This window comes from Nyctereutes procyonoides, unplaced genomic scaffold, assembly GCF_905146905.1.
Source record: "Nyctereutes procyonoides isolate TBG_1078 unplaced genomic scaffold, NYPRO_anot_genome, whole genome shotgun sequence".
NCBI classification, from domain to species: Eukaryota; Metazoa; Chordata; class Mammalia; order Carnivora; family Canidae; genus Nyctereutes; species Nyctereutes procyonoides.
In genome coordinates, this window is record NW_026575135.1 from 33054437 (window position 1) to 33069451 (window position 15015).

A 15015-nucleotide genomic window follows, 5' to 3' on the forward strand; every position below is an offset into this window, starting at 1 on the left:
ACCCCCAAATCTGCTAAGATAACAAGGGGACATAAATTGGGAAAATAGAAGAGAATGGATAGGGGGCTCTAGTAACATTCATTAAGGTACCAACATAATATCTGTAAATATATTCATTCCCTTCTTGGAAAATATGGACTTTCAGTGTCTGCCATGCCAGGACACTATGATTTTTATCATGAATTGAACTACTACAAGGAGCCAGACTCTGGGCCTGGGGAGAAGTTATTTGGAAATGGATGCATAACTAAAATATCCACAGGTAGAAGTGTCATGGATTTATACATTTAATCAATATATATAGTAACTCTTATGTGTCAGTCACTATGCTAATCACAATGAACTGGGCAATTATAGTGTGACAAGTAACAACTATAAATAGACAAGTACTATAGTAGAGCAGGGCATTTGGGGATCAGAAAAAGGACAGCCAGGCAATGAGCCAAATAAAGGAAGGTGGTGGTGGAGCAGTCTTTCAGGTAGAGACAACAAAGGGCAGAAGCAAGGAGAAAGTCCAGCCTGCTTGGATCTGAAGTGAAGAGCTGCTCTGTCCCATATGGTGGCTGTTAGACAAATGTGGTCATCAAACACTTGAAATGTAGCTAATTGAGAAATGGAATTTATAATTTTATTTTTTAAGATTTTAGTTATTTGAGAGAGACAGAGTGAGCATGGGGTAGGGAGAAGGACAAGCAGACCAGTACTGAGCACAAAGTCCAACTCAGGACTTGATCCCACAACACTGAGATCATGGCCTGAATGAAGAGTTGGACACTTGACCAACTGAACAACCCAGGTGCCCTGAATTTATAATTTTAGTACAAAATTTTAATGAACCAAAAATTGATGTTTCATTATACTTGCAATGACTTGGGTTTGTGGATCTACCTTTCATAGTAAAATTTAATACAGATCAAATTATTTCTGATAAAAATTTAGCACCTGACTTGAAATGTGCTGTTAGTGTAAAATACACAATCGATTCCAAAGATTTAGTATTTGAAAAAGAATGCATAAAATTTTTTGACTTAATATTGATTACAGGTTGACATGGTACTTTGGGTCAATTAGGTTAATATATTATTACAATTTCAATTTCATTTTTAAAAATGTGGCTTCTAGATTCAAAATTACATACTGGTTCGCATTATGTTTTCTATGGACAGCGCTGGTCTGGAGTGCCATCAGGTGTTGGAGGTAGAGAGAAGAGGCTGGAGTAAGCCAGAAATGTCAGAACATGCAGGGCTTTGCAAATATTGTGATAATCAGTAGGAAGCTGTACATTCAAAACAGTATTGGCTCAAAGTTTACGAAGGCCACATTCTGGCCACTTGGGATATATATCAGTGAACAAAATTTCTGCCTTCACAGAATTTTTATTTTGTAGGGAATGGGGGTGGAAGATACCAACAAACAATAGCAAGCAAGCAAACACAAATATTAAGGGTATGTTGGGAGGTGTTAAGAGCTTATGGAAAAACAAAAGTTGATTCAGGTGAGAATGGGCAGGAGTACTGGGGATGTGTAGTGAGAATCATTGCCCTGCATTAAATAGGATGGTTGGTGGGGCAGCCCCGTGGCACAGCGGTTTGGCGCTGCCTGCAGCCGGGGGCGTGATCCTGGAGACCCTGGATCAAGTCCCACATCAGGCTCTCTGTATGATGCCTGCTTCTCCCTCTGCCTGTGTCTCTGCCTCTCTCTCTCTGTCTCTATGAATAAATAAATAAAATCTTTAAAAAAAAGAAATAGGATGGTTGGGATTGATCCAGTGGGGTGATTTTTGAGCAGAGGTTTGAAGGTGATAGAGTGAATGACGTGATTATCTGGGAGATGTTTCCCAGGTAGAAGAAACATAAAGCAAGTACTCTAGCATTAAAGGCTGAAAAGGGCATGGTGTGTTCTAGGAAAAGCATGGTCAGTGGTACAGAGGACGGCAGGAAGTTCGAGATTAGGATACGTGCAGATCCCATGAGGATTCATGCACTACTGTGAGGATTTGGGCTCTTATTCTGAGTGAAATTAGCAGAAGAATGACTCATGTTTTACAAGGATCATTCTAGCTTCTGGGTTTCTATTAGAGTAGAAGCAGGAGAACCAGTTAGATTATTGCAGCACCCAGGTGAGAGGCGAGTGACTCAGGCCAGGGTAGAGGCAGTAGCTGATGTGAGGAAGTCAGTTTCTTTATATATATAATAAGATTTTATTTGAGGGAGAGTGGGTGGGGGAGGAGCAGAGGCAAAGGGAGAAGCAGGCTTCCCACAGAGCAGGGAGCCAAACATGGGGCTCGATCCTACAACCCTGAGATCACGATCTGAGCCAAAGGCAGACACTTAATCAACTGAGCCACCCACGCGCCACATTTCCTATATAAATATATATGTTTTTTTAAAGATTTTATTTATCTATTCATGAGACACAGAGAGGCAGAGACACAGGCAGAGGGAGAAGCAGGCTCCACGCAGGGAGCCCGACACGGGACTCGATCCCGGGTCTCCAGGATCAGGCCCTGGGCTGAAGGCGGCGCTTCAGCCGCCCGGGTTGCCCTCCTGGATATATTTTGGATGGTAGGTAGAGTGAACAAATATCTTGCTGGTGCAAATGTAGGTTTTGAAGAGTTAAGAATAACTCCACGTTTTTGATCTGAGGGATTGGAAGGATGAAACTGCCAACAACCGAGATGGGAGAGTGCTGGGAGAGATCGGGAGGGGGGCTGGAAACAGGAATGAGTGAAGAATGAGTGCTGGAGCAGGTGACACTAAAAGATCTGAGAGAACAGCAAAAACCAGAAAAGACTGAATAGCAACCATCGAGGTAGAAGGAAAACCAATTGTGGTGTCCTCGGAAGACATGTGAAGAATATTTATCAAGGAGGAGGGAGGGATTAAATGTATCAAATGCTGCTGATAGGAAAAGAAAGATGAAGTCTGAGAAAACTCACCAGTAGATTTAGTAAGGAGGTGACCTTGAGGATGGTGGTGATGTTGAAAATGGGTAGCACAATCTAGATTGGAGTGAGCTAAAGAAACAAGAAGAGGAATTGGAGACAGAGATCTTTGGGGACTTTATCCCAATACAAGGCAAAGCAATCAGACAGACACCACACTGAATTGTAGCCAAGAATTTTTTTATTGGGAGAAGTACCAGCATATTTGTGCCCTCGGAAAAATGATCCAATGAGGGAAAATTTGAGCATGGAGATGGGCAACCACTAGAGTGAGGTCTTTGACCAGCTGAGAGTGATGTAGGAAAGACAGGATTAGATTTTCCTTTTTCTTTTTTTTTTAAAGATTTTTATTTAGTTATTCATGAGAGACACAGAGGGAGAAGCAGGCTCCATGCAGGGAGCCCGATGTGGGACTCGATCCTGGGTCTCCAGGATCACACCCTGGGCTGAAGGCGGCGCTAAACCACCAAGCCACCAGGGCTGCCCGGGTTAGATTTTCATTTACACAAAGATTCCTTGAACTTGTGCTAAGTTCAAGGAACTCAGGATCCCAAGTGAAAAAGACAAAGGTTTTCCTTTTATGGAAGTTCATCAGATAGGGAGATGGGAAAGTCCTTAACTGCATACATCCCTTTAAATATTTTATCTCAAAGTTTTTCCTAAGCATTTGCTTATTATAAACAACTCCAGGATGCACTGGGGCTAATTTGCAAAACATTTCAGGTCTCAAATATAACCCTGGTATTCCAGGCTTCTCCATCTTTTCTTGGGGTAACACTCTACAGATAGAACTATTCAGGTTCATCTACAGAATCAATGAAAAACAATGCAAAATGATGCATTACCAATAGAGTAGATGCAAATACACTTATCAATAACTTGGCACTCTCCCAAAGGACTAGGTCACTAAGCCACAGCTTTTCCATTATGCCCATAATCCACTGGGGAAACTGAAATAAACTGTTCACCGTGTTTACTTAATTTTTTAGCTTAAAAAAGAAAAAGTGAAAGATCATATAAGTAAAAAGCACTCCAGGAAGAAATCAGGAAGATTATGTTGGTTTTGAATTAAGGAGCAGCTGATGGGAAATAGCAACAAAACAGGAGTATACTCCATGTGAGAAGTCTGAAAGTGAGGTTGCTACTCAAGACTGCTGAATCAAGGAAAGTGCCCCTTGGGATCCCTGGGTGGCTCAGCGGTTTGGCGCCTGCCTTTGGCCCAGGGCGCAATCCCGGAGACCCGGGATCGAATCCCACGTCGGGCTCCCTGCATGGAGCCTGCTTCTCCCTATGCCTGTGTCTCTGCCTCTCTCTGTGTGTGACTATCATGAATAAATACATAAAATCTTAAAAAAAAGAAAAGTGCCCCTAGAAGTTGGTGAGGGAGAACTGTGCTTTCTGAAGGCAGCAAAATGCTCACATTTTTGCCTTGACATCATCAGATATGTACTAAGAATGAAAGAAAAGTATATATATAGTATTACAGAGTGGCAGATCAGGGTTTACGGAGACAGGGAGCCCTGGATTCAGATCTGTTATGTGATGTGTGTTTAACTAATGTCCAGCCAGGGTTGAATCACTGCATTGGGGAATGTGAGAACCATAATCACTTGTAACCCAAACAGCTCAATATTAATGCTGGGGTGGGTGGGTAACTGGTTTATTTTGTTGATTACAACTAGCAGCTTATTATCTTGAGGACAGTCTCCTTAGACACAAACACACTGACTTTACACTCTTTAAACAGACAAGCTATATGACTAACAGACCCAGTAACAGACCACAGTGAAAAGTAGTAATTCTGAAGAAAAAAAGATCTCTTTATGACAGAAAACAAAACACATTCCTATAAAACAACAAAAAAGAGTAAGAAGCAAGCTTCTGTTTTATGAAAAAAATCCAAACCACTCACTCATGTAAAATAATCAACTCATAAAAAGTAGAAACAAAGGCCAAATATTAATTTTAAAAAAACTTGACACACTAGAATGTCTATTATCTCTCACAGAGTTTCAGACTCTGTGAGGATTAAACATTTTTTAAAGATTTTATTTATTTATTCATAGAGACACAGAGAGAGAGAGAGAGAGAGAGAGAGAGAGAGGCGCAGAGACACAGGCAGAGGGAGAAGCAGGCTCCATGTAGGGAACCCGACGTGGGACTCGATCCTGGGTCTCCAGGATCACACCTTGGGCTGCAGGCAGTGCTAAACCGCTGTGCCACCAGAGCTGCCCCTAAATTTTTTTTAAACATTTTTTTTTTTAAGATTTTATTTACTCTGTGATGATTAAACACCCACCTTTTCTCAAGTTGTTGCAAGCCCAATTATCGTTCTTACTATATACAGTTATCATTGATCTTTTTTTTTTTTTTTTTTTTTTTAACAAAATGAAGATGGAACTCAAACAGAACTCCTCTTAGGATTACCATCTTAAACTTTGCTTCACACCAGTATGTTTTCAAGAGCTGGATCTTTTTATTTTTAAGACAACTTTATTATTTGGTTATATTCATTGTAGAAAAATGTGAAGACAGAAAAATATAAAGAAAATTAAAATGATTCAGTGTCCCAACCCCAAATACAGTTAATAAAAGATTATATATCCATTTCTGGTCTTTTTGTACATTAATGTAGAACTTTAAAACAACATTAGCAATGTAAAATGTGTACACATACCCTTTTTTCATTTCATATTATAGAGCAACCATTTCTTTAGGACATCAAATATTATGTGAAAACAGGATCTTCAGTTGGCTGCTTCACAATCTAATTAGAACTATACCATAATTTACCTCTGACTGTTGGGATATTAAGATTGTTTTGAATATTTGCTATTATGACTAATGCTATATTAGACATCCTTCCTTATACACAGTTCTTTGTATCCCTGATAATTTTTTAAAGATAAATTCCTAGGAGTGGGGTAACCAGCACAAAGAGTATAAGTATTTTTAAGCCTTTTGATACATTTTACCAAACTGCCCTCCAAAAAGACTGTATGAAATTTATAGTCACACCAATAAACAGTCTAAGAATTCCCATTTCTTCTTCATATTTCCTTGGTAACATGGGAAACCCTTTATTATCACAAATTTACAAAGGTAAATGAGGTCTTATTTTTTTTCTAAAGTGTCAGATGTCAGAATTTTTCCACATGTTCATTGGTCATTTTTCTGAAGCAGTCTAACCCTTCTAGAAGGCATCTCTGATATGTGCACGTGTGGTCTAATTATGTTCTTCCTTAGTAGGCGAGGGCATGAGAGCTGCATGTCTTTTCCATGTTTTTTTCCAAGTTAAGCCGAAATTTCCCAAATGACTGGAATTAGCAAGTCTTCTTGTCCTCTAGGTGGCCATGCTAGTTTAATGTCTTGGTAATAAAACAGAAAACTGGGCCATATTCTAAAAGAAAGAAAACAGGCACAGATCACAGCTTGCTATAGGTTGTGATTCTTAAGATCAGGATAATCACCAGGAGTCCTTATTAAAAACCAGATTTTGATTTCAGAGACTTGAGGGCCCAGGGTATCCACACTTTCAATAAACTCAGAAAATTCTCATGTTCATTAAAACTTAAAAATAACCAACTAGACGTGGAACTTGCAATACAGCTCCTAACTCGTAGTTCCTCACTCTCCTTTCCTGCTAAGTGAGTTTTGCTTATCTCAAGAGGGCTGTCCAGGTTTTCCCAGATCTCCACCCTCTTTCATATCCACTAGGATATGTATTACGCACTAACCTCCAGCCTGGATTAATGTATATCAACCTCTGTCATTCACCTTATCCCACTGGAAAACACCCTTGAAATTTTAGTACATCAGTATCTCTAAACATAAGAGGATCATCTTCATCACCACAGGTCTTTTTTTTTTTATTTTTTATTTTTTTTTTAATTTTATAAATTAATTTTTATTGGTGTTCAATTTACCAACATACAGAATAACACCCAGTGCTCATCCCGTCAAGTGTCCCCCTCCGCATCACCACAGGTCTTATGTACCTTTGTAAACTACAGTTGGCCATATGGCAGGTGCTCACAGTTTCTGAAATGAGTGAATGCATGACACACATTTCAGTGTACAGAGGACTGAACACACTACCCCCAAAATACCCCCAAGAATAAAGGGTTATTAGTAGGGTGTGCCTTAATGTGTCACAACAAAGGCCATGATTCTCAGTTTCGCCTAGAGCAAAATGCTTCATTTTCTTTCTTTAGATCATATAACTCTTTGAGAATCTGATGAAAGCTATAAATATTAACCCTCTTTAAAAATGCACACATAGGGAAACACACTATAATTGCATACTTTCAGAAACTTCTCAGAAGGAAAGGAGAGCATGGATTTCTACCATCTAAGATTTATTTAAAAATGAAGCTGAAATGATAAATTTTACTCCTTGAGAAATTATATTCAAATTCGAAAGACTATGGTCAAAATGGGGTCAGTTGAAAAACCTAAAGAAAAAAATAAAACCCATCACGTCTTGCAGGTGACACTAGCCTCAGCAGCAGCAAAAAGTATGAGTCATATTTCCCACAATCAATAGTGTGCTTATTTAGACAAGCTAACGTCATGCTTTTCTTATTGCACTGCACCCAGGGAGATATAACGGTTTCCAGTTTAAACGGACTTTCCTCAGTTCTTAGAATTACTTTGTTTCCCTTTTCTTTGTAATTATTAACAAGGTTTGTCTCCATTTCAATTATGATGAAACACTTCATGGGGGAAAGAGGGGCTATCATTTAGTCATTTAGAATATTTAGCTCCTAGGTATAAAGGCTGAAACCAACACATGTATTTCCTGTCTCTTATGCACTTGAAGTCTAGTGGGAAAGACTGGAATACAAATTCCAATATTCCTGACTTGCCAGTCCTTAGGGCTGAGAGACACCTTGTTAGAGGGGTGTGTAGTGTAGCCTGCTGTATCAGTTTGCAAGAATCAGCTCTTTGGATCCATCAGTGGTTTTGGATTGATGGACTGAAATCGGCTATGCTGGAGCACTTAAACCATGGCTCCTCTGTGCCCAGCAGCTGTCAATCACTGACCACCATGCGGTGTCTTCATCACACTAAAATTGTGACTCTCATTCTAGGGCTCCTTGGTGGTAGTAGTTCAGGTAGGGAGGGCTTTTATCAACTTTTCAAATCCTCTCTCAACTACCTGTCATAAGACCTAAGAGTACAGTATGTTCAACACCTTAGGCCATGCTAGCTACTTTCTCTGGATAGTAGGGGAATATCCAATCAATTTGAGGCAACTCCTTATCCAGTATGGTTAATCAAGAGAATCAAAAAATGTCCAAATAAAAATCATGAGTCTCTGAGTTTAGCACTCAGTTTAAATGATATTCTGGGAACTAATGCTAGAGTTGAAAAGCTACCAATCTACAACCCATCCCATGTTTATCATTAATCACTGTCTTAGTCTGATATAACATCAATCCTAAGTACACTCCTGGCACCGTTTTGGTATTGCTATTCGTGTTTTGGCTTTAAAGGCTGCCAACACTTTGCCTGGGTCTGCCAAAGAGCAAACAGCTTTGTCAGGGATATAAGCCATGTACAGAACAAGCACTATCTTCAACCTTCTGTAGTATGACTTAGGAATATCCTGTAGAGCATGACAATATTAAGAACTTGGCAGACTAGATAATAAAACTCTCACCACCTCAACTTTCAGCAGCCTTGTATTACTAGCCAAAATCCGTAACTACTCGATTTCACACTGGTAGTATGGTAGGCAAGAGCATGAAAACTGGTAGAGAACCTCTAGACTAGTGTAAGGCAGATGATGGTCCATGGAAGTGTCTGCTTGCAGATGGCTGAGGGTACTTACCTTCAGGTTATGGAGGGTTTCTGACCATTCCATGGAACCTATCTGAGGTATGGTAGTGAGGAGTAAACTTTTGGCTTTATTGGCATTTTCTTTCAGGGTCTTTAAGACCCGGTCCACTGAAACCTAGAGAAAAAAAAAACAGCAGAAAATGTTACTAGCAATTTTACAATTCCACTGCTGTTCACAGAACTGTAGAGTCAGTTCACTCCAATTCCAATCCCCTGGGCACTAGCTCTGCACTTTTCAAGGCAGGCTTGGTCCCAGAGGGGAGATGGTGGAGGAATCCAATGGTATCTCTGAAAAAAACTGCTGGTTTTCAATATAACGTTTGAGAAACTTTCTCAGATGTATAATATGTTATCAGGTCTGGAAAGATGTGGCTAATGCTCCTTACATCCACAGTAGAATGGATTCCAGTCTTAAAACTGCTGCTACACTGGCTAGCCAATCACAAGATAAGCACATTTATCTTTCAAGAAGTCTTCCAGCTAATAAAGAGAAATGCTGGAATCAGAGTATTGTCATTTTTATAGCTCCCAATGAATTAATGGATGGACAGCTAACATCACAGAACAACGACAAAAACAAATCCCAAAACAAACAATCCACTTTAATGAGCTTCCTTACAGGAATCATATTAATTCAACACTTTTTTTTAAGATTTATTTATTAGTTATTTTTTTAAAGATTATTATTCATGAGAGAGAGAGAGAGAGAGAGAGAGAGAGAGAGGCAGGCAGAGAAGCAGGGAGAGGGAGAAGCAGGCTCCATGCAGGGAGCCTGACATGGGACTCAATCCCGGGACCCCAGGATCACGCCCTGGGCTGACGACAGGCGCTTAAACCGCTGAGCCACCCAGGCTGCCCCTCAACACTAGTTTTGACACCTGAATTGGGACAAATCTCTAGAACCAGCTGTCAATTTAAAGGAAATACAGAGGACAGAGGAATCTGTCAAACTACCCCCAAGGAGATGAGTTCAGTGATCCAGAAAGTTTCCTGTGGGAAACTCTACAGGACAAAAGACCTAGTTTCTCTTCAGAACACTTGGAGGTAAAAAGTTATGATATTTGGTATAACTAGAAATGTGAACTGTGCTTTGAAATATTAAGGAATTACCATTGGGATGTGATAATGATAATGTGGTTATGTTAGGTGTTTATGGATAAAATTATGGATCAGAGTCCAGATGAAATAGATTTGGCCCTAAGATGATACATTTACAATTGAAGCTGGATGTTGATTTACAAAAGCTCATACTATGGTCAACTTCTGTATATCACCAAAATTGCTTCCATAAAAACGTTGAAAAAAAGTTGTGAATGTAAGATGGCTATCAGAGGTAGAATACTTGTCACACCTCACTATACTTAGAGGGAATCTGGGGTTCAAGCGCACAAAGATTACATCTTTCTATTTCTTAGAGTTTATATAAACTCCAGACCCATCCCACAAACACGGAAATGTATTTAGAAAAAAATGACAAGCACTGTAGCCAATGGGAGTTCCATCACTGTGGGAATTCAAAGCAGTGACTAGCTGGGTGTTGCCAAGTACCTGCAGAAGCAAGTTTTAAGCAGAGTCTTCCAGTGCAGGCTCATGAAGCATCCAAGAGATTTACCTTATATTTACTGTTTTTCCTTTGATTGATGTGTTTTTTTAAGACTTTGAGAGCAAGAGAGAGAGAGCAAGAGACTTTGAGAGCAAGAGAGAGGGGGGTAGGGAGCAGAAGGAGAAGCAGACTCCCTGATGAACAGGGAGCTCCCAATGCAGGGCTTGATCCCACGACCCCGAGGTCATGACCTGAGCTGAAGGTAGACACTGAACTGACTGAGGCACTCCTTCTTTTGACTGATAATTGACTTCTTTGGACTCTGACCTCTCTTTTCTCTTTGTTTCTGCTGTTGGGCTCCATCCAAAATGCCCATTCTACTAACCTCTTCACAGCAAAATCTAACCCTCTGCTTAATGTCCAGCCTAAACAACAAGTTTTCTTCTCAAACATTTCTGCACCACCTCTCTCCATCATAGCTGCCTGGTGATAACCACCCTCTCTTAGGAGCTGGCACTATAGCAGCTACTCTACATTTGGTTTAATTCTCCCAGAAATCCTGCAAGGTTAGAAGTGTAAGTGAAAAACCTCCACCCCTCACCTCTGGCTCCATCCCACATAGGAGTAGATGGATTAGAGAACTTGTCCAGTCTCACAAGTAAATGGAGCAACAGGAATTTGAAGGTGGGTGTAGGCAACTCAAATCTTTGCACCACACCAGGCCGCACATCTGGTTTAAAGCTCAATGACACACATGGCTGGGTGATGATGTGATCTCCGTCTGTGCTTTTCTTGTGGCATTTAGCATTATCTGCCTTCGTGCCTTACCACTTACACACAGCTTAGCTTCTCTGCTTTCAACTCAAGTGGCTCCAACTGACTTCTTTCCAAACCTCATGTAGTAAAGGAAAGCACCATTTGATCTGCAGGAGGCAAATATTACTAGACTGAGCAGAAAGCCAGAGGCAGGAAGCAACCTGCTCTTAGGGTGTGGCAGAGGCTGGAGCCTCCTGCTAATTGGAAGAAGCTTCTTAACATCCAGAAGGTTGAGCGTGTCCCTTAGGTGACCAGAGCTGCCAAGTTAGAGATTATGCTGTGTCAGGATCTGGAAGTTTCTTACACACAAAATACCTTAGTAGTGCAGTGGTTAATTACACTGAGGAATCAGGACAAGGTACCCATGCAAAACAAAGAACCTGTGTTCAAGTACAACCCAAATTCCAAATACATAGATGGACTGACAGATGGATATCTTACGGTTTTACATGAAAATGGACAGCACAACAAGCATCTCTGAGATGGTGGGAAGGGTCATCTCGGAGAAGACGTCACCTCCCATAAATGTGCTCATAATAGCTACCCGTGCACTTGTTCTTTACTTCAAAACTCCTTGACTGGGGGTGCCTGGGTGGCTCAGTGGTTGAGTGTCTGCCTTTGGCTCAGATCATGATCCTGGAGTTCTGGGATCAAGTCCCACATCAGGCTCGCTGCGTGGAGCCTGCTTCTCTGTCTGCCTGCGTCTCTGCCTCTGTGCGTGTCTCATGAATAAACAAATAAAATCTTCAAAACTCCTTGCCTGTAATTTTGTCCCTTTTTCTATTTTATTTTTAAAAGATTTTTATTTATTTATTTGAGAGAGAGCAAGCAAGTGCGCACATGTACATGTTAAGGGGGAGGAGGGGCAGAGGGAGAGAATCTCCAGCAGACTCCCTGAGTGGGGAGCCTGACATGGGGCTTGATCCCATGACCCTGAGATCATGACCTGAGCTGAAATCAAGAGTCAGATGCTCAATAGACTGGCCACCCAAGCACCCTCTGCCCCTTTTCTCTATTTTAAAATCAGACAGGGGACAAGACAAATGATTCAGCTTCTTCCAGGGAAATGTAAGGAGTGAAAAGACAGATGGGGAATATCAGAAGAGATTTAAGAGGCAGATCATTCAAATGCAATGTGTGGATTATAAGGGACCCTGATTTGAACGTTTATATGAGACAAGAAGGAAAATGTAAACAGTCTGGATATTTGGTTACACTAAGCAATTAATATCAATATTTCTTGGTTACAATAGTGGTATTGAAGTTATTTTGTTATTATTTTAGTTTAAAAAAGAGGCCTTCTGGAAAAATATTTACTTCAAAGTAATGAAGGCAGGGGAGAGAGAAGTGGGTAGGGGCACTATATATAGGACACAAGACTGGCCATGGCTAACTGGAAAGCTGTGTGATGGGTAATTGGAGGTTCATCATACTAGACTATCAACTTTTTACAGATGTTTGAAGTTTTCCACAATAAGTAGAATATTTATTGGGACGCCTGGGTGGCTCAGTGGTAGAGTATCTGCCTTTGGCTCAGGGTGTGATCCCACCCCAGGATGAGTCCCAGGATGGAGTTCCACATTGGGCTCCCTGCATGGAGCCCGCTTCTCCCTCTGCCTATGTCTCTGCCTCTCTCTCTCTGTGTCTCTCATGAATAAATAAATAAAATCTTAAAAAAAAAGTATATTTATTTTGGAAGCCTGGCTGAAGTGGTCTAGTGTCTTCACACATCAGCTGGACCTTGCTATCTTTCCTGCCCAGAACCCATAATTGATCTCCCCTCTGAAATACTTACATAGTCTACTCCTTCTTTTCCACTCCACCCAAGGATGCCTGTCTATCCCACCATTCTTACACCAGAAAGCCTTTTCAGACTGCAAATATTTGGTTGGGTCAATTGGATATGTACTGTTCACCATACTATTTCTGTAGAACCCTGAGCTTCCTTATACTGGTCAGCTTAACCTCTGCACTTCCCCCCGCCCCCAACCCCCCAAAAGCCTCAGAATGTTTGCTTCTCACAGGCTTGTCTATCTGCTGTCATATTCCTACACCAACATCATCTAGTCATGGTAGGTTAAACAGATATGAATAGAGTCCTCTTATAGGGAAGAGGTAATAGGTCTTTCCCTTTGAAAACAAACATAATAACCAGTAGCACAGGATAAAGAAATGATAACCAAAACACATTTTCATCCTTAAAATAAGGCCCAAGTCGCAATATGATTCCCATCACACCTACATGTCCAAAATGTACTGTTTATCCTTGGATCAGTGTCTTTTTCTTCCCTGTGGAGATCATATCTTCCAAGGAGAAGTATAAAGAAAATACCTGACCACATAGGGAAAGCTAACTTTAAAACCTGGTAGAAAGGCACTTTCCAGACCCAATACAATGGAACTAATAGTTAAGACACTCCCATGATGCCTGGAAACCCAGGTCATACATGTTGAGAAGAGAATTCTACGTACCACTTCCTCATGCTCCTTCCAGCAATCATAATCTGTTGCCATGGCAATACTTGCGTAGCAAATTCCAGCCTCCTTAGCAAGAACCACCTCTGGAACCGTGGTCATGTTGATAACATCCGCCCCCCAGGTGCGGAACATGAAACTTTCTGCCCGGGAGCTAAAACGAGGTCCCTCGATTGTGACCATTGCCCCTTTTGAATGGCACCGGAGTCCTAACTTTTTAGCCGTCTCTATGAGGACCTAGAAAACAAAGAACCACAAACTCAAAACTTACAAACATAAGTAACAGCTGAGTTATTTTGGGGTTTTCCCTGATGTTCAACATGTTCCATTACTTAAAATTTTTACTGTAAATGGTCAGTACCTCAGGTCCTCAGACAGTGCCTGGAGATCACAAAAGGGTGTTTTCTAGACCCTCACCCACTTACGTAACCCTGTTCCCCCAGCCCCTTGCACACACAGCTTACAGATACAAAAGCAAACTGTGAACTTTTTCTATATACCGGCATTTGTTTATATACTTTAATTTCACTTATTTCTTTACAACTTGAAGAGACTAAGCTGGGTTGTGAACATGGATTTGAGTCTGATCCCTTCCCCTCCCAGGCTGAGCTAGGGTGCCAGTCCGACTCACATCTACTCAAAGACATGCTAAGAATGGTTTCCAAGCTCCTGATTGGTATTTCACACAAGAGCTAAAGACTTTTCTAGAACCCTTTTTTGGTTAGAAAACAATTTCTGGGTGGCTCAGCTAGGTAAGCATCCAACTCTTTGTTTTGGCACAGATCATGATCTCAGGGTTGTGAGATGGAGCCCTGTATCGGACTCCAAACTGGGCATGGAGATGGAGCCTGCTTCAGATTCTCTCTCTCTCTTTCCACACCCCCCAAAAAGAAAATGGTTTCTTCATAATCTCTTTAGCCTGTTGCCTCTCCCAAAACACATACAAAAACAGAATGAAGCTATTCTGGTTTTTTTCTAAGAATAAATTTATCATGATACCACTTTAAGGCCATGCATGGGTTTTAAAAACATTATTTAAAAGAATGATCACGGGCAGCTCGGTGGCTCAGCTGTTTAGTGCTGCCTTTAGCCAGGGGCCTGATCCTGGAGTCCCAGGATTGAGTTCCGTGTCAGGCTCCCTGCATGGAGGCTGCTTCTCCCTATGCCACTCTCGCTCTCTCTCTAATAAATAAATTAAATCTTTAAAAAAAATAAAAGAATGATCATTTTTTCCATAGTCTAATTATTAATACACATCTAATCCTCAGGTTATCAATTTCTAGCCTTTTTTAAAAAAAGATTTTATTTATTTATTAATGAGAGACACAGGGGTGGGGGGTGGGGACAGAGACATAGGCAGAGGGAGAAGCAGGCTCCATGCAGGGAGCCGGAC

The 15015-nt window shown here is 40.9% G+C and overlaps 1 protein-coding gene across 2 annotated transcripts in view; it reads right to left on the reverse strand.

The window, feature by feature from the left end:
* Window positions 1-3132: 3132 nt before the first annotated feature.
* Window positions 3133-15015, reverse strand: part of MTAP (methylthioadenosine phosphorylase) — a 54151-nt gene continuing 42268 nt past the window's right edge. For both annotated transcript variants that reach the window (XM_055302324.1, XM_055302325.1), the window contains exons 6-8: window positions 13620-13859; window positions 8781-8903; window positions 3133-6344 (exon numbers count right to left, since the gene is read on the reverse strand). In XM_055302324.1, coding sequence (XP_055158299.1) covers window positions 6306-6344; window positions 8781-8903; window positions 13620-13859 — 402 coding nt within the window. In that variant the 3' untranslated portion in view covers window positions 3133-6305. The remainder of the gene's footprint in view (window positions 6345-8780; window positions 8904-13619; window positions 13860-15015) is intronic.